Genomic DNA, 18,219 nt, shown 5'->3' with positions numbered 1-18,219 from the left:
TTGGCATTCACTCATTTGCCACGTGGAGTGTCGAACCCAAGTCAAACCCACCCTCAACCGTTGACCAGATTAGTTCCAACTCCGTTTACCATTGTTTTACATTTCCTCAAAAATCAAACACACGATGTTAGTTATCTCTTAAAAAAAAAAAAAACAAAAAAAAAAAAACAAAAAAAAAAAAACAAAAAAAAACAAGATGTTAGTGTTGTCAATTTTTGACACGATTTGTAAATTTGATACAAATTCAATACAAAAATTGGCATGTTAGAATTGATGGGTTTGATCCGTGAACATGACACGAGTTCAATATAAAATTAGTCGGTTAGAATTAAAAATTCTAATCCGTTTAATTAAATATATTAAATTAAAATTGACCTATATAATTTTAAGTCTATACTTTGGCACGACTTGAATTTAAACACTCCGACACAAATTTTCGACCCTTATTGTAACGTCCTTTTATGAGACTCCGTTAATGCACTGTGGCGTGGCCTTTGTAATCTTTTATTTGGGTCCTGGAAGGCCAGGCCAAGGCACCAACGTTTGAATTTCAGGGTCTCTCTCTCTCTCTCTCTCTCTCTTTTCCACTCATATTGGAGGCTGGAGCATTTAATGAGGCTAATGTAAATTTGAGTGCTCATTCACAAACTCACGAGAACCTTGCTTCACATTCCATTTCTGGGTGCAGATCGGATCTAGCTAGCTAGCTAGTTCTAAACCATAAGTTCAACTCCAAGTCTGCAACTCAGTTTCTTGCTCTGTTTTTTTTTCAGTTCCAAGCTAAGACCCTTCAATTCAGAGGTAGAGTCACAGAAACATACCGTTTAACTACTGAGTCTAATATTTCTTGAATTTGCTACTATACTCTTGCTTCTCACTTCTTGTTTTGCAGAAACAAACTTTTTTGTCTTTCATCAACTCAATGTTGTTGTTTTAGAGGTTTAAGCAGGCTTTAGCGGTGGATGATGGAATTCTTGTTCATAAACACTTTCATACGAATTCATTGTGTCTTTCATAAACACTCTCATTGACTGAACTCCTTGTCCAATTCTGTGTTTGTTTTGCAGTGAACATTGTTTAATATAATCCTCATTGGGAGAGATCGAACACAAAGATGCCACAAGAAAGCGACGCCCATTCAATTTTAGTGTCTCCTTGCAAGAACTTACGAGGATTAAAGGCTTTGGTCCCTAACAATGAGGCTTCATACACTGAGGAGATTATCAACGACCACGAATTAGCTCAAAGAAAAGCCGGAGAAGCAGGTACTTCTACAACTACTACCACCATTATTCATAGTTCTTCGATGCTTTCTCATGGGATAAAGATTCCTTCAAGTGAGTCTGCAAATTTTTTTTCAACACAATCTATTAAATTGATATTTATTTTTAATTAGAATACGACATGCACTTTTAAAATGTACGGTTATTTTAAAAATAGATGAAACTAAGTAAACTGAGATATATAAATTTATTCCGACCCAATTTAAGAAACTTTATTTATTTATTTATTTTTTAAGAGGGGTCCAATTGCTTTCTTGTTTTGCCTTTCTTTTGCCAAAGAGTGGGTGGGTTGGTTGGACACATAATTACCAAAACACTGAGAAAGATCAAATTAAAGATCATGGAACAACATCATAACGTTGCGCTAAATGCGGGCGATCAAATGGTGTAAAAAATAAGGTGGTACCAATTAAGTGGGGAATGTGGGTCCATATTAGCACCTTCTTTTTTTTGTACAGTAGCCGAAAGAAGGCCCAAGTATATTTGTTTGGAGCATAATCCTTGACAATGTATGTGGATTAATTAGGCCTCCTTAGAACACGGACCATATTTTTGGTACAGTGAAACAAACAATGCAACTAATGAGAGGTAGGGTCTCAACTTTTGTTGGTAGATGATTAAAGAAGGTGACATGATTATATATGCTGCCAATGACTGTATACAATTAATTGGGATCATTAGCCATTTGAGTAATATATTTTAAGAGGATTTGGAAGAGATACACTTATTTAAATAAATTTTAGATTATTCAGTTATTTAATCGAGTAGATAAGTTTTATACACTTTCACATATACTTGTATAAATTGTTAACAATTAATCAGTAAATTGCTCAAGGTCCTAATCCAATATAAAATAAAAAAAAATAAAAAAATAAAAGAAAGAAAGAAAGAAAGAATGCCATATACTGAGGTGATTTGACAATTTAGAGAAAATAAATAATATTTGGATAATTCAATTGTGGTAGGTGAAGTTAGATAATCAAATATTATTACATACCTATAAGAAAAAAATAATAGAATATAAGAAGATTAATATGAAAAATATCCTATATATCCTAACACATGCTATTACTTTATTGTCTTCAAAAATTGTAGTTGGGGCTCTTGGGGGTTATTTGAGTCAATTTTGGATAAGAAATTTTGAAAACAAAATATGATTATGATTCTATTTTTTTAAAAAATAAATTATATTTAATTTATTTAATTCAATATTTTAAAACAAATTATTTTTTATTCATTTTTTTTTAAAAGGTCAAACCTCAAAATTCGCAAACAGAATAAAAATTTAATTTTGATTTCAAAAATTCAACACTCAACGCACCGTTACACAGTGCCCGGAGAATACTTGAGGATTATTTATTTTGTTATTGAAATGGGGTGTAAATGATCATTACTTGAGCTTTATAAAACAGATGCCATTAGTTTGAGTTTTTCCTCTTCTTTTGGTGTGGACATATAAAAAAAAAAAAAAAAAAAAAAAAAAAAAATCCTAATCAGCATGTATTGAGCCGGAGCAGAATTAGAATTTTGTTAAATGAAGGGACATAATTTTTTTTTAAAAAAAGAAGAAGGATTTTTTGAGGTAAGAAATTAATTTTGAGGCTACCGGCCCTTGAATTGGTTAACAATTCGAGTCGTAAATGTAAGAATAATTTTATGGGCCCACTTTTACAAACAAGTCTTGAGCAATCTATTCTTGCTCGGTTAAATGAATCTTATAAAAATTATCTCACATTTATTATTCAAATTTTTAGACAATAAATTACTAAAAATCTAAATCTAATTTTGCGGTCACGTAATTAGTAAAATTCATACAACAACTAATAGAAGAGTTGAGAGACTCATTGGTCCTGAATAAATAAAAATTAGTCCGTAACAAGCAGTAGCGGATCCGGCTCCGGCGCGAGAGTGACAGTAACAAAAATGAATAGGATTTAGCAGCCCAACATTTCAAGTATGTGCTTGAGAGTTTGTTAAGTGTTGGTGTGTGCGTGCGTTTCAGCTTCAAGGAGGTACCAAGCAGCAGAATGGCTGCGTCAAATGGACCACGGCGCATCAGCAACACTGCCCAAAGAAGCCTCCGAGGAAGAGTTCTGCCTTGCACTTCGCAATGGCCTTATTCTCTGCAACGTCCTCAACAAAGTCAATCCCGGCGCTGTTCTCAAGGTTATATTCCTGTGCTTTCATGTCCATGTTCCATCACAAGCAATACAATGCTAAATTTCCTTCTTTTCTTTTCTTTCTAACTATTTCCATCATGTTTCCATATGCCTGCACGGATTGCAGACTGTTCCATGACAAGAAATAAGTGCTTAAAGTTAACATCTTTCCTGTGCGCATAGTTCTTATCAGAACTTAATTAGTACTCTTATCATTTTGATAAGTTCTTTTTTTTGGTGTTAAATTTTAGTTATATGCATGGTTCTATTTTAAATGTGAAGCATTCTTTTTATATTGAGATGGGTTTTTGTTACTTCTATGAAATTCATATAGGTGGTGGAAAATCCAGTAATTGCGGTTCAGTCCACGGAGGGAGCAGCACAGTCTGCAATTCAGTATTTTGAGAACATGAGGAATTTCTTGGAGGCCGTTAAAGAAATGCAGCTCTTGACATTTGAAGCATCAGATTTGGAAAAGGTTTTGTTTCTCCTTCAAGTCCTGCATTTGCTATTAAACATGCATGTTGCAACCTTGTAACAATATGAAGTACTAAAAACATATAAATTTCAACCCGCATTACTTCATTATGTTCAAAGTTACATATCAGTTTGTGATTTGATTTTGAAAGGCTACTGTTGAAATATTAATTAAATAATAAATTTCATCTCTTCTTATAAATTTAAGTTTTTGGAATAAGCAGTGATTAAAATATTCCACGTGATGTCTGATTCCACATTTTAGATGGAGTGTTAAAATATTAATTAAATAGTAAAATTGACCTCTTCCTCTTTGCTTAAGCTTTTGAGATAATTGACGATTTAAAAAACTGCCTTTGCAAGTATTGAATTTGAGTAACTTGGATTTTCAGGGGGGCTCATCAAGTAAGGTTGTGGACTGCATTCTGTGTCTGAAAGGATATTACGGGTGGAAGCTAGCTGGTGGAGTTGGGGTTTGGAGGTATGGAGGCACTGTGAGGATCACATCACTCCCAAAGGGATCTCCATCCTCCATACTTAGCAGTACTGAAAGTGCTGATGAGTCAGTGGATGAATCTGAGTCATCAACATATGAACAGCTGTTAGAATTTCTACATCTTTCTAGTGAGGTCTCCATTGAAGAATCCAGAACTGCTAATGCTCTGGCTTTCCTCTTCGATCATTTTGGACTTGGACTTCTACAGGCTTACCTCAGAGAGAGTGATGGGATTGAAGACTTCCCTTTGAATGCAATGGTAGGTAAGACTCTTTCCATTTTGTTGTACCATTGCACCATTGCCAGTCATTATTTGGATTTCTCCAGACATATTCCTTTCATTAATTTCCTGTAGTACACAAACATTAAAGTTACAAGATTGAACACAATTTTTTATTTTTTTTTAACATACCATTTACTATCAGCAAAAAATCTTTTTCTTAGGCCCATATGCGTATAAATGTCTAGTTTTGTGGTAAGGATTATATATGAGGATGTGATTACAAAATTCCATTAATCCTTTTCACTTAACCTATAAATGAAGAATCTTTTGTTTTATGGGGAGTCTGAATTGATCATTTGGTGAAAATTTGTAGGTCATCGATACTTTGCTCAGTAAAGTAGTCAAGGATTTCTCAGCAGTGCTTGTTTCCCAAGGCACTCAGGTAAGGGTTGGGAGTGCCATTGCGTGTCTTGTTAGTACTTCCATTTAGAAGTACTGCCATACAATTGATTTTCCAATATGAGTACTGTCCTTATAATTGTCATCGCATCACTATGTATTCTATAATTTACTTTACACTATTTTCTACAGCTTGGATTGTTTTTGAAGAAAATATTGAAAAGTGATGGTGGTTCCTTCCCAAAGCATGAATTTATAGCAGCCATTTCACAGTATCTTAATCAAAGAACTGCTTTGCTGTCAAGTGATTTATCAAGATTCTGTGTTTGTGGTGGGAAACGCAATGGTACTCGGCATAATGCCAATCTTTCTGCAGACCATGCAGAACTGATTGACTTTCAACAGAAACAGCTTGAGGTATCAATATTTGTTCACAGACCTTATTACAATATTTCTTTGCACTGTTTCAAGCGGTTTTTCCTTAAAAAAGTGTCTGGCTTATATTGAATTTTCTTGGTAACGGAATTCAAAAATATTTTTCTAGGGTTCTCACTTGGTTATTTATTCTTACATGGCTTGCTAGGCCAACTGCAAATTTAATTTTTGATGTCCTTCCATATTTTACATTTGTACTGATATGTACTGTCTTGGATGTTTTAGGAGCTAAAATTATCTTTTGAAGAGACAAAATCGGGGGTGAAACAGGTCCACTCAGACTGGGAGAAAGAACTTAGTAGGCTTGGTGAGAAACCTTAAGACTTGATCTTTGTTAAATCATCAATTCTCTTGAAAGCTTAAACTGATAGGAAACGGTGAATTTGTCCATTAATTAATATTCTAACACCCTCCTCCCACGTGTGGACTTAAACTCTCCATCAATAAGTAAGGCCCAACACGTGGAATATTTAATTGAAATGGGAGGTGAATTACGAAGACAAGGTTCGAACTCAAGATTTTTGCTCTAATACCATGTTAAATTATTACTTCTCCTAAATGCTTAAGCTGATAGAAAATAGTGAATTTGTTCATTTAATTAGTATTCTAACAATATTCTTTGAAAATATTATTGTGGTTGAACAGAAACGTTTCAGTTAATTGTACTATGTTTATCTATAAACACTTGTGTAAAATTACATTTTTTTTGTTGCCTCAGAGAATCATTTTAAGGGCCTTGAAGTGGCCTCCTCTTCCTATCATAAGATTCTAGAAGAAAACCGCGTACTCTACAATCAAGTCCAAGACCTCAAAGGTGTCCATCTGAAGCTTTTTAATCTTCAACTTGATCATTTATATGTTTTATCAAATATGGAGCTTAGCGGATGAAACTGGTTTCTTACAGGAACCATTAGGGTTTATTGTAGAGTGAGGCCCTTCTTACCAGGGCAATCAAATGGGCAGTCTACTGTAGACCACATAGGAGAAAATGGAAATATCATGATTTTCAATCCCTTTAAGCAGGGAAAAGATGCAAGACGAGTATTTTCATTCAACAAAGTATATGGAACAAATGTCACACAAGGTATGTTTTGGTTTAATCTACTTTTAGTATCAGCTACATATGAGTGAATGTAATCCGTTTGTGTATAGTTTTTATATTCGTAATTTTTTTTTGAAGATTAATCATGATGATTTATTATTATTCCTATATGCAGAGCAAATATATGCTGATACTCAACCATTGATCAGGTCTGTTCTAGATGGTTTTAATGGTTGTATCTTTGCATACGGACAGACTGGCTCAGGGAAGACCTATACAATGGTAATATATCACATGTGTGTCTGTGATCAGTAGATTTCACCATTCAAATGGTATCTCATACTGACTCTATAAATATGTACCTACCACTTTGGGTAACAAAGCTTATTCCATTCTGATAATTGCATATCATACAATCATCATATAAGCAACTTGGACTTTGTATGATATGGTCCTCAATTTCCAGTTAGTTTTTCTTTTTCTAAGCAATTTCCAGTTAGTTATTTCCTCTATTTGGAGCTATATCTACGCTAATGAAGATGCCTGTGAATAAGGATGGGTTCCTTCTTGGATTTACAACATTTTAAATATTTTTTTTTTTTAATTGCATGGTTTGTTCTTGTTGGTGTTTTTTTAAGCTCTTTGTTGCACAAGGGAAAACATTTCCTCTTTCATGAACTTTAAACCTTCTCCAGCCATCAATGTTAACCAGATTATTAATCTAAATTTGATGAAAATAGAAGGAAAAATATGTTGAGCAATCCATCAATGTTAACCAGATTATTAATCTAAATTTGATGAAAATAGAAGGAAAAATATATTGAGCAATCAACAAATAATTGTAGTCTCAGAATTGATTTTTCTGACCTAAATAACAATGTTTGCCTATCCTTTTCATAGAGTGGCCCAGATTTGACTTCTGAGGAGACATGGGGTGTAAACTATCGAGCACTTCGTGACTTGTTTCAAATATCAAAGGCGAGGGAGGATATCATAAAATATGAAGTTGGAGTCCAGATGATTGAGATATACAATGAACAAGTGAGGGATCTATTAGTCAGTGATGGCTCTAACAGAAGATATCTTTTACAAGATTTACTTGCTATTATTTAGATAACATAATAAGCCTTCCTCTGTGTTTTGTCCATTTGAGTTTTAATTTTTTAATTGAGGATTTGATAAATTTATATACTGTATTGTTACTTCAGTACCTTAACTCCATGCACATTAGATATACGAAATAACTCTCAATTGAATGGCCTTAATGTACCCGATGCAAGTTTGATTCGGGTTACATGCACTCAAGATGTTCTTGACTTGATGAGAATTGGACAAAGGAATCGTGCTGTGGGTGCTACAGCTCTAAATGAAAGGAGTAGCCGTTCACATAGGTAGATGGTTTCTTTTCTTGAAGTTTATGATTCTTTTCGGTGTTATTCATGTTACTACCGAAGTACCAATTATTTTACTAACGGCTTTTGGGTATGGCCTTCCTCCTGCAGTGTTTTAACTGTTCATGTCCATGGAAAAGAGTTGGTTTCTAATTCCATTCTTAGGGGTTGCCTCCATCTAGTGGATTTGGCTGGAAGTGAAAGAGTTGATAAATCTGAAGCTGTTGGTGAGCGGCTGAAGGAGGCCCAACATATAAATAGATCTCTTTCTGCACTTGGAGATGTCATCTCTGCTCTTGCACAAAAGAGTACACATATTCCATACAGGAATAGCAAGCTTACTCAAGTATTGCAAGATTCTCTAGGTAACATGTTAATCACAATTTCCTCCTAATGTCTTTGTTTCCACCATCGTTCTTATCATTTTTCATCTGAAATAGGTGGGCAGGCAAAAACATTGATGTTTGTACATATAAATCCTGAACTTAATGCTCTTGGGGAGACAATTAGCACACTCAAGTTTGCTGAGAGGGTCGCCTCCATAGAACTTGGGGCAGCCCGATCTAATAAAGAAACTGGTGAAATCCGAGAACTCAAAGAAGAGGTTTGTTTTTCATCATTCTCCTCTGAAATTCTGCTTTTTGACTTTTTTCATGAAAGCTTTCAAATTCCTTCTATCTATACAGATATCGAACCTTCAACTGGCATTGGAGAGGAAGGCAGCTGAACTTGAGCAATTGAAAGCTGGGAATACTCGAAGCACAATAGAATCCCAAAAACCAAGGCCTGTTTCTCCTTTTCGAATGCCAAGGAGCGGTATCAGTAACAGCCTGAAGCCTGAAACCTGCCAGCGACCCATTGACGATACAAGAAGCTTAGAGGTAAGTCATAGCAGTCAGGAGTTTGTTTGATTGAACATGTTAGTAGTTTTTTTTTTGTTTGGGGTTGTTTATGCGCTTCTGCAAGTTTTGTGAAGAAATGCTTGGAAGCCTCTTAGGAATGAAAAGAAGATAACCTCACTTGTGATGAAATTTGTTTCAGGCTAGAAGTTGTTCTTCCGGTAAGCAGAGAAGGTCAAGATTTCCCTCTGCATTTGCAGACAAGGATATCACACCAAAGATATCTTTTCTAGCTGAAGAACGATTAGCGATCTCTGGAAAGCCAAGATCACCATCCCCTCCTGTTAGGAGATCATTGTCCACTGATAGAGGGTCTGTCATAAGGAGCAGGGTCAAAGTTGATACAACTGACAACCAACCGATTGCAAAAGTACCATTTCCTGCTAGAGTTTCTGTTAATAAGTTTGTTGCCGCAATGCCAATGATCCCTTCAACAGATAGCAATTCAAGGGTACATATAGGTTCACAAGAGCAATTTCCTGCTAGATTTTCTGTTAATAAGTCTGTTCCCGCAATGCCAATGATCCCTTCAACAGATAGCAATTCAAGGGTACATATAGGTTCACAAGAGCCAGCGAAGCATGATAATATTTCTGATGCATACTACAGCCTCCAGAAGATAAGCACCAAGAAAGTTTACCCAGAACATGAAGAGGAGCAGTTTAAGCAAGCTCTTAATGTAAGGCAAGGTGGCATTAGGAAAAGCAAAGTTGAGAGCAAGGCCAAGGCAAAGCATAATCAACTGCCAGGTAAGAGTCAGAAGTCTGAGGCGGTAACAACACTGCTCTCTGACATGCACATTGCCGGTCAAAAGGTGGAGGAAGTGCCACGAAAGAGTGACTTCCCTGAGCCAGAAAATGAGCAAGGCCTTGTCGGGTCACCAGTGCATGGTGCTCTAAAGGTGAAAAAGCTTCAACAGAACTTCCCACGGATCTCCCAAAATCTTGAACCAAGGTATGATGAAGATCTTCTCTCTTCAGGGAATTAAGTATTGAGCGATCAAGTCTTTGAAAAAAAAGAAAAAGTTGATTTCAATAGGACCCTCTTCATTTCAAGTGAAATGGAGATGAGCCATTTCATGATCAGAATTTAATGTTGTTGTATCTAGCGGTTTAGATGATACCATGTGATAAATATGTTAATATGTCATTCAAAAAAATTAAATGATGTAACATCATTTACACCGTTAGATGCAACAACATTAAATTTCGACCATGAAATGACTTGAAATTGAGAGGATCCTTGTCCGGTAAGTTCATATGGTCATTGTCAATAAATGTGCATTCTCTATTAAATGCAGAGGACTAGTGGAGCCCTTACTGACAGGGAAACTTGACAACAAGGTTCCAAATGGTCTAGTTCGCTTTCCGAAGGAAGGCACCAATGCATCAATGCCTGAGTTTAGAAGGAGTCGCTCTACACCTCGCGGGAAATTTATGATTCTACCTTGAGGATCTCACAACTTTAAGCATTGATTTTATTGCCACTAATTTTTTTTTTCTTTTTTTCTTTTTGTTTCAAATTTTGTACAGCGACTACTATTAGTGTTGGACTTCCAAATTGCATACTTTTTCTACAAGGACTCCGATGATGTTCTGAAGAGGATTATGGTGGAACGTTTCCCTTTTCCTGCTAAATATTTTGGACATAATATTTCTCTGTAATTCAAATTTAAATTATCTTTGTATTTTCTGGTTATAATACTTGTGTTTTGAGTGTCCATACCTAAAGCAGCTTTTGATGCTATATGTAAACTTTTGATTACATATGTACTGGTCATCCTGTAATTGTCAAAAACTTCACAGGGGAAGATTTTATTATCTAAGTTCCATTTAGTTTCTTTTAGGGAGAAATTTTATGTCACCAGAATTTAAACAAATGGAATGAATTCAATCTTTCAACAACTTCAGATAATTTGCTAGTTAGGGTCATCCGTTTGGATTTGTAATTTCAAAACATATGATTTGAAAACACGATTTTTAAATACTCAGTTAAACGTAAAATCACAATTTGGCTTTTAAAATCGTTAGCCACGTAACCTTAATGCATGGCACTAATTTTAATGATGAGAGACTCTAACCTATTTATAGGAAAAATATTAAGAAAGAAGGAATTTTTTGCTGTGGACACCTCATTGACAGCCTCAGCATAGATGCTGTTAAATAACTTTTTCATGTTAGTTTTTCCCAAACCTCCAAATGTTTCAACATTTCCTTACATAACATTTTGGCAGTTTTTCAATCTGTGACTAATTTGAGCCTCCCTCCCAATCGATTTGATGCCTGCAAATTTTGTAGGGTGACTTCCTTCATATCTTCTGTAAATGGATTGGCTTCAATTCATAACGGCAATCAGCATGGGAACACTTTCTCAACCCCAGGTAACATTAAATTAAGTTTCTTTCATCTCATGTCTGTGGCCCAATATCTCAATGCTGATGTTATTCCAACACAGAAGGTTAAAAAGATATAACATTTAAGTGTTTGGGGTTCATCGATCTGTTCGAGGTAGCATCAAATTTTATATGGATTTGGCTAATGATTAGCAGTGAAAACTGACTTATATATGGGGATCAAAGAGTTTGAAATGTCAGCCCTTTCTGATCAACATCACATTCTGGGTGCTGCACCATTTTCCAATCTAAAACCACCATCTGAGGAGAAAGCAATATATGTTGATCAGACGGCAAATAAAGCAGCCCCTCATGAGACCTCCATCACCTTTGTCTACCAAGCCAAAGTATCAGAATTTCTGCGCAATGTAACAGTGACATGGTGCAAAAATCTCGTCAACCATTCGCTTAGCATCACGGTGGAAAACCCTTCTGATGAAAATCAATACACGTGCAAGGTTGATATAAGGGCTTGGCAGTTTTGGGGTAGAAAAGGTCTGAAATCCTTTGAGTTAGATGGAAAACTAGTAGGCATTTTCTGGGATTTTAGACAGGCAAAATTCTCCACCACCCCGGATCCTTGCTCTGATTATTATGTTGCCATGGTCTCCGGTGAAGAGGTGGTTTTATTGCTGGGGGACTTAAAAAAAGAAGCTTATGAAAGAACCAGGTCAAGGCCATCCTTAGAATATGCTACCTTGTTGTACAAGAAAGAGCATGTTTATGGAAAGAGATCGTTTTGCACCAGAGCCATGTTAGCCGACGGTGATAAAGAACATTACATTTTCATTGAGACTTCTCTCCCTGGCCCTGGGCCTCGTGATCCTGAAATGTGGATTAGCATTGACAGCACAGTGTTGATTCGCGTTATGAACTTGAACTGGAGATTTAGAGGAAATGAGACGGCGATGGTGAACAATTTGCCTGTACAAATTCTATGGGACGTGCATGATTGGTTGCATGGTAAGCCCGGGTCAGGCCGGCCTGGCCTCTTCATTTTTAAGACAGGCGCGCCAGAATGTGTATCAGATGATGATCATGGACAGTGCAGCAGGGAAAATGAAGGTGGCAGAAGATCATATGACTCAGCCTCAGCACAAGGATGCCCATCAACCCCAGAGTTTTGCCATTTTTTATATGCTTGGAGAACTGATCAGTAAGAGGAGTGATTCATGTAAAATCCTTTTGCACAATTCTCACACAATCTAAATACATTGAGTGAGACCCATGTATGTGGATCCCACATATAAGTTCCATCCAATGTGTCTGAGTTGTATGAGAATTGTACAAAAGAGTTGTGAAAGAATCATTTCACGATCAGTAATACCAAACTTTGTATATATATTATTAACTTATGCTTTTAAAATATTGGTTAAATGATTAAATAATTTTTTTATTTTGCCTGACAAATCTTGATTTCATAGTTTACCTCTAATTTCAATTAAATATTTTATTTGTTGGGTCTTCCTTATTAAGTGTTTTTACAACCTAGCATGACATTTCATAGTTTGTAAAATGATTAAGCAAAAAATATAACTTGTTAATCATATGTTCTCAATTGGTTTACCAATTATTGACTGTTACATTAATTTATATGAAAATTATAATAAAAGTTGTAAAATATTGCCCATTTGTCTTATATTTCAACATTTTAACATTGACTAAACATGAGAGGATTTTTGGCACCAAAGTTAAAACTGTTTGAACAACTATTTTGGCCAAAAAGTTGAACAAGTCACACTAATGATCTAAACTTTCTCCCAAAAGTTGTATTTTTGGACTAATACAGATGTTGGGTAATAGATATGCAATTAAAGTAACGATTAAGGTTAGAAATCACTTTTTTATCCGCCACTATTTCATCTCGTTGATGTGATAATACTAATCAATCATTAATTTTTTCTTTTTCTTTTTTTAAAAAAAAACAAGGGTCTGATAGAAAGCTTGATAGTGATGTGATAAAAATATGGTTTCTAGCATTACAGATTTTTAGAATTATTGACACGGCAGTAATATGAAATAAAAAAATGGTTTCTAGAAATAGAATTACTCTAGAGTTTGGCATTGGGCCTATACTTTGGTCCATTGGGCGCATAATTTTTTAGGCTTAGTTTTGCGTTTGGGCTTGGATCCATGAGCGGGTCCACAAGCTGAATTTCAGAACCTGTATCTCCGCGCTCCTAGGAGAGAACAAAGCCCTAACCCATGAGCAAACTAGGGTTTACGCTTCGTCTCTGAAACTCAAAATAAAATTCGAAAATGGCGGTTTTTGCGGGAAATATCAGGTTCACAATCTCATCCCAGCTTCAATGTCGAGTGTTCTTCATCCCCTGGTGAGAACTTTCTCTGGATTAGCTTCATAGTTTTTCTACCCTCTGTTTGGCTGCTGAGAAAATGTATGAGAGGAGAAAATAAATTTGCATATAGAATATTTCTGGTATTTGCTGGAATTGGGTATTATTGTCTAAGTTTAGTAATTTCTCTGGTTCCGAACAGTGAAACCTCTAAGGTCTTAAGCTTCAAACAGAAGATTCAGATTTACAAAAATTGATCACTGATTGTTGAAAAATTCTGGGCATTTAATCACCTTTGTTTTATTAATAAAAATAAAATAAAATAAAAAATCTGGGCATTTAATCGTTCGTTAGTTTTCAACAGTAAGTTTCTTTTTGTTTATAGGGTGAAGAAGAACAATGTCACTGCCATCACATGTTTGCAGAGCAGAGACTATTGTTCATCAGTTCCGGTTAGGTACATTCCTAGGAGATCTTCTAAGATTGACAAACCGGAAAGTCCTCTGCCTATAAAGGGTTCCAAGAAAAATGAATTTCGGGACTATTCAGATGGAATACAGAGAAATTTTGTTTCTGATGAGGAGAAGTCTCAGAATCAGGATCAAATGCTGAAGAACATCGTGTTGTTTGATGATGCTGAACAAGGTATGTACTATTTTTTAATTTGTTGAAGTAGTGCAAGTGAAATGACATTAGTTTTTAATTTGAATGATTGTGAGTACAAGTAGTGTTTTGGTGTGTGTGATATATGTGAGCAATGCTGGGTAACTAAGTTATGGTTGGTGATCTTGAAAGTTCGTACTTACATAATGCGTGGGCTTTAAGTGGGATTTCAAGCTATTAGATTCACTCGCTCTATTTAATAGCGGGATGAAAACATATGATAGGGTTCAGGTTGAAAATACATTTTAGCTAATAGTTGGACAAGCAGGAAGAGTGCAAGCCATTACTTGTTAGGCTTCTTAAGGTAGTATTATCATAGGTTCATTTTAGGACATGAAAGAAGGACGTTCTTATAACCTTGTTTTCTCTTCATGTAATTGTAGGTTAGAAAGAGTAGATACAGATTATTCTACAGATGCCACGTGGTGCAGCTTTAGCATATTGTGTTCATGTTATTAATCGGGCTCTATATGTATGCAAAAGTGGAGGAATATGCATTAAAGACATTATGGCAATTCTATAGTTGGAAGATGAAATTCTTTACGATGTTGCATTTGTAGACTATGAACTCATGGAAGAGCCTGAGGAGGTTGTTGAAAAGTTCAGTATTCATCAAGGGAAGGATTGTGAAGAGGACGTATCATGTGCCTTTAAAACTAAGCAAGATGCAGAAAAATTTGCAATCAAACTACTTGCAACAAGGTTAGAATATTATATTCATTAACTTTAGGACAGAAATTTCCTTTAAATTGGTTTGTAGGAAATTTTCTACAAACCAACTTCTAATAGTGATATGTGTCCCTAGCATGTGAGAATCACATGTTTTTTTAATTGCATGTGCTTCTCATATGCTTTTTTAATAGCTTAAATGACACGTGTCGCTTTTAGAGGCTGGTTTGAATGAGTTTCCTACAAGTGGATGTATCATGCGCGTCTGTTTGCTTCTGTAAGAAGAAGAAGATTAGGAGCTGTTTTTGAGCTTGTTCCTTCTTTTGCAGATCATTCACAGCTGTTGAAATGACAAAGAAATTGCAGGGGAAGAGATTTTCACCAGATACAGTGGAGGCAGTCATAAATGATTTCCAGAGAAGGTGCAAAAATACTAGTTAAGATATTCAGTATGTTTAAGGTGTCTGTTAACAACTTATATATATATATATATATATATATACTTGAAGGGATCAGTTGCTTGGGTAGTGGGTACTATTTTCTCCATTATTGGCTTTTCATTCTATTGCAACTTGGCAAGAATTGTTTTAGTTCCTGTGTCTCTTATCACCTACCATTCACATCAACATAAGAATGATGGACTAAAAACACAGGAAATAACATTATCAAATCTTCAGGTCAATGTGAACTTTGGGTTTTCCTTTTCTGAAGCTGCACTCTTTTATGCCTTATAGTTTCAATGTTACTTACAAGGGATATAAATTTGGTTTACAACGGCAGTTACATGAGTTTTCTCTTGAGTATTGTTGGATCTTGTTACCTAGTGGTGAATATTCTGAAACCAGAGAGAATATCCTATAATTACATGTCTATCTGGAGTAAAAGATTGAAAAAAATAGAACACTGGAATAGTTGAGAGCATCTTTTAGCCACAGGGGAGGCCCTGGGAGTTTCTTGCTTCCTCTCTTTCCTGAGGATCTGAGGATAACCTTTCTAGGCTATTCTATCTATATCTCATTTTTCAAATACACTTTCATAATTGGATCCTAAGATTTCCACTCATCCAAATAGATTTCATATGCATGTCTTGTGCAAGTTTGACCCTTTTATTTTGTTGTAGGGGGTTTATCAATGATAGCTTGTATGCGGAAATATTTTCTCGGTCTAGATGGTCTACTTCAAGTTGGGGACCAAGGCGTATCAAGCAGGTAAGCTTTCTAGTTTTAGTACTATAGTGTCCAACCCAATGTAATGAATGTGTGTGTCTAAGAGCTGTGTTGTCTTTCTAGCCATGGGCATTGTTTCTCTTTTGAATGTTATTTGATATCTTTCTCTTCTCAACAGCTGCTTCTTCCTTGAGTTTGCATATTACTTTTGTGGGAATTTCTTTCAATAGAACTTAAGGGGAAAAAACATTAGGTAATTATAAATTATTATTTTTCTCTAAGTGATTTATCCCATAACTTTTTTGACATTCTATAATTATGTGATATATTGGATGTGGTATCTAGGAAAAGTAATCTTTGAGGACAGATTGTGTAAAAATCCTGTGGTCTGTCTTGCAAACTCACAAGTTTAGTGATAATTTAGCTCATTTTTCTTTGTGATTATTGAGGATAGTGCAGAACTGAAATAAGTAGAAGAGCCAGTTGCTGGGACAGTTTGTAAAACATCAGATGAGTTTGAGAATATTCTACCAAAACAAACAGTATACTCAACTTAGAAAGCTTCGCTCGTTTAGTTATTGATTTTTTTTCCTAGTATAGATATCACAAGCATTTATTACATCTTTGAAAAGAACACTTGATCTGTATTTCAATGAGATCGATCTTCTAGTTTAAGTGTTGAGCCTTAATCTATCGACACATATCCAAAATGAAGGTGAAAATTACAAAAGAAATCATTCTGGAAGCTAAATGTCTATCCTTGTCTCCGTTTCTTAGCCTTATAAATTAATTAGTAAAGGAGTAGACTAAGATGACTATGGTTTCTGGCACTTTGCAGCTCATGGTAGACTATAAGTGAGAATAATTATTAATTGGCTTATTGATAAATTTCCATTACTAGCTTATTATTTGCTATTCAGCTTTGGTTGGGTTAAATTCTATGTTAGAATAGAAGAGACAGAAGAAAATATGATGTATAAGAAGGGAAAGAATGAGACTATTGCTTCCATTTACTTTCTGTTATTCTCAAGGGAAAATGTTGTTCTTTACATGATTGAGCATTGTTGTTGGATCAGGCACTCTTGATGAAAGGAGTACGTGAAGTTGATGCGGAGAAGGCAGTAAAACTGGTTTTTGAGGATGGTAAATCTGGCGATCAACATTCAAGTGTCGGTTTGTCAAAGCTTTCCATGGATCATTTATTTGTTCAGGCCTCAAAGCAGTGGCTCCGAGGTCGAGATGTGCCGAAAGAGACAAGGAAATCAAGGATAGTTCGGTGGCTTCAGTACCGTGGGTTCAACTGGGGTGTTGTCAGCATCATATTAAAGAAGTTAGAATCACAGTATCCTCCCTAGGGCGCCAGTAGGATCTCTTACTTCCATTGCTTCTAAGAAGTGGGATGATATGCTATATTCATCACTTCACTTGTAAATTGTGTGATATGGACAGGGTTACACTCTCAATTGAAGGGCGCTGTTCTGGCCAGAAAAAAGTTGGTCACTATAGGCCTTACACTCCAAACTGCTGCATCAGCTACCCCAGAGTCATCTTAAATTACCTTTGTGACAGTACAGACATGCTGTTGGTGGGATCAATATTTTTATTTCTGGATGTAGAAATTCTCATGTGCCACTGATAACTCTTAGCGAAATCCAGTTGTTTGTGTGGTGTATCTATTTTCTCATTTTGACGGTAGTTACTCGAGTAGTTGAATGTAGATTCAATTCATATTTGAAAGCTTCTCTGAAGATATAATTTCATTAACTAAATAGAAGCAAGATGCATAAAGGGGCGAGAAACCCTAAGAAATTCTCCAGTACAATTTGATTCAATGATCCGGTCCAATATCTTCTTGGCCCACCAACCAAGAAAAGGGTCACAAAAATTGCCTATTTTTTGTAGTAGACCAAAAAATTGGCTGCTAATAGGCACACCTGGGACGGGGAGGATTGCACATAGTAGATCAATTGATCTATAGCTCCACAGTCTCCACTCCGGTAAAGAAGGGGCCAGGCTGTTGGTGACTATGGGGCATTTATTATAATCGCAAACCATGTGCAGCAATTCTTTTTGCAGAATTGTCATGCTGTTTTGGTAGCATGCATACAAGTATAATGGTCCTTCCTCCTATCACATATAGAGCAAGATTAGTATCCTTTTACATAAAATAGTTTTTCATTGCTGGAAAGTCCCAAGTCTCTCTCAGACAGCACATGGACATGTGATGTATG

At 35.6% G+C, this 18,219-nt stretch overlaps 3 protein-coding genes across 3 annotated transcripts; all 3 read left to right on the top strand.

The window, feature by feature from the left end:
- Positions 1-528: 528 nt before the first annotated feature.
- Positions 529-10,624, top strand: LOC133875376 (kinesin-like protein KIN-14F). Its single transcript, XM_062313493.1, has 18 exons — positions 529-801; positions 1,068-1,265; positions 3,286-3,449; positions 3,777-3,920; positions 4,312-4,674; positions 5,012-5,080; positions 5,230-5,454; positions 5,698-5,779; positions 6,191-6,286; positions 6,377-6,556; positions 6,690-6,796; positions 7,415-7,595; positions 7,743-7,905; positions 8,017-8,270; positions 8,346-8,509; positions 8,592-8,786; positions 8,947-9,758; positions 10,105-10,624. The coding sequence occupies exons 2-18, from the start codon at positions 1,115-1,117 to the stop codon at positions 10,253-10,255; spliced, it is 3,501 nt and encodes a 1,166-aa protein (XP_062169477.1). The 5' UTR covers positions 529-801; positions 1,068-1,114; the 3' UTR covers positions 10,256-10,624.
- A 745-nt stretch (positions 10,625-11,369) lies between these two features.
- Positions 11,370-12,356, top strand: LOC133876349 (uncharacterized). The gene has a single exon (XM_062314616.1). The coding sequence runs from the start codon at positions 11,370-11,372 to the stop codon at positions 12,354-12,356; it is 987 nt and encodes a 328-aa protein (XP_062170600.1).
- A 1,017-nt stretch (positions 12,357-13,373) lies between these two features.
- Positions 13,374-17,725, top strand: LOC133874810 (uncharacterized). The gene is made up of 6 exons (XM_062312669.1): positions 13,374-13,529; positions 13,876-14,135; positions 14,714-14,855; positions 15,152-15,244; positions 15,943-16,030; positions 17,065-17,725. Exons 1-6 carry the CDS (start codon positions 13,456-13,458, stop codon positions 17,341-17,343), a joined length of 936 nt encoding a protein of 311 aa, XP_062168653.1. The 5' UTR covers positions 13,374-13,455; the 3' UTR covers positions 17,344-17,725.
- Positions 17,726-18,219: the final 494 nt, after the last annotated feature.

This window comes from Alnus glutinosa, chromosome 8, assembly GCF_958979055.1.
Source record: "Alnus glutinosa chromosome 8, dhAlnGlut1.1, whole genome shotgun sequence".
Classification (NCBI taxonomy): Eukaryota; Viridiplantae; Streptophyta; class Magnoliopsida; order Fagales; family Betulaceae; genus Alnus; species Alnus glutinosa.
Note: the sequence above shows the minus strand (reverse complement) of the source record. Positions and strands in the feature narration are given on the sequence as shown.

Excerpts from the sequence above, each read along its gene's own strand:
- LOC133874810 (XM_062312669.1), top strand. The coding sequence starts at position 13,456 with ATGGCGGTTTTTGCGGGAAATATCAGGTTCACAATCTCATCCCAGCTT. Across the intron at positions 14,136-14,713 it reads GTTTGATGATGCTGAACAAG|ACTATGAACTCATGGAAGAG; the intron begins GTATGTACTATT and ends TTGCATTTGTAG. Across the intron at positions 15,245-15,942 it reads ATAAATGATTTCCAGAGAAG|GGGGTTTATCAATGATAGCT; the intron begins GTGCAAAAATAC and ends ATTTTGTTGTAG.
- LOC133875376 (XM_062313493.1), top strand. The coding sequence starts at position 1,115 with ATGCCACAAGAAAGCGACGCCCATTCAATTTTAGTGTCTCCTTGCAAG. Across the intron at positions 3,450-3,776 it reads ATCCCGGCGCTGTTCTCAAG|GTGGTGGAAAATCCAGTAAT; the intron begins GTTATATTCCTG and ends AAATTCATATAG. Across the intron at positions 7,596-7,742 it reads TGATGGCTCTAACAGAAGAT|TAGATATACGAAATAACTCT; the intron begins ATCTTTTACAAG and ends CTCCATGCACAT.
- LOC133876349 (XM_062314616.1), top strand. The coding sequence starts at position 11,370 with ATGGGGATCAAAGAGTTTGAAATGTCAGCCCTTTCTGATCAACATCAC.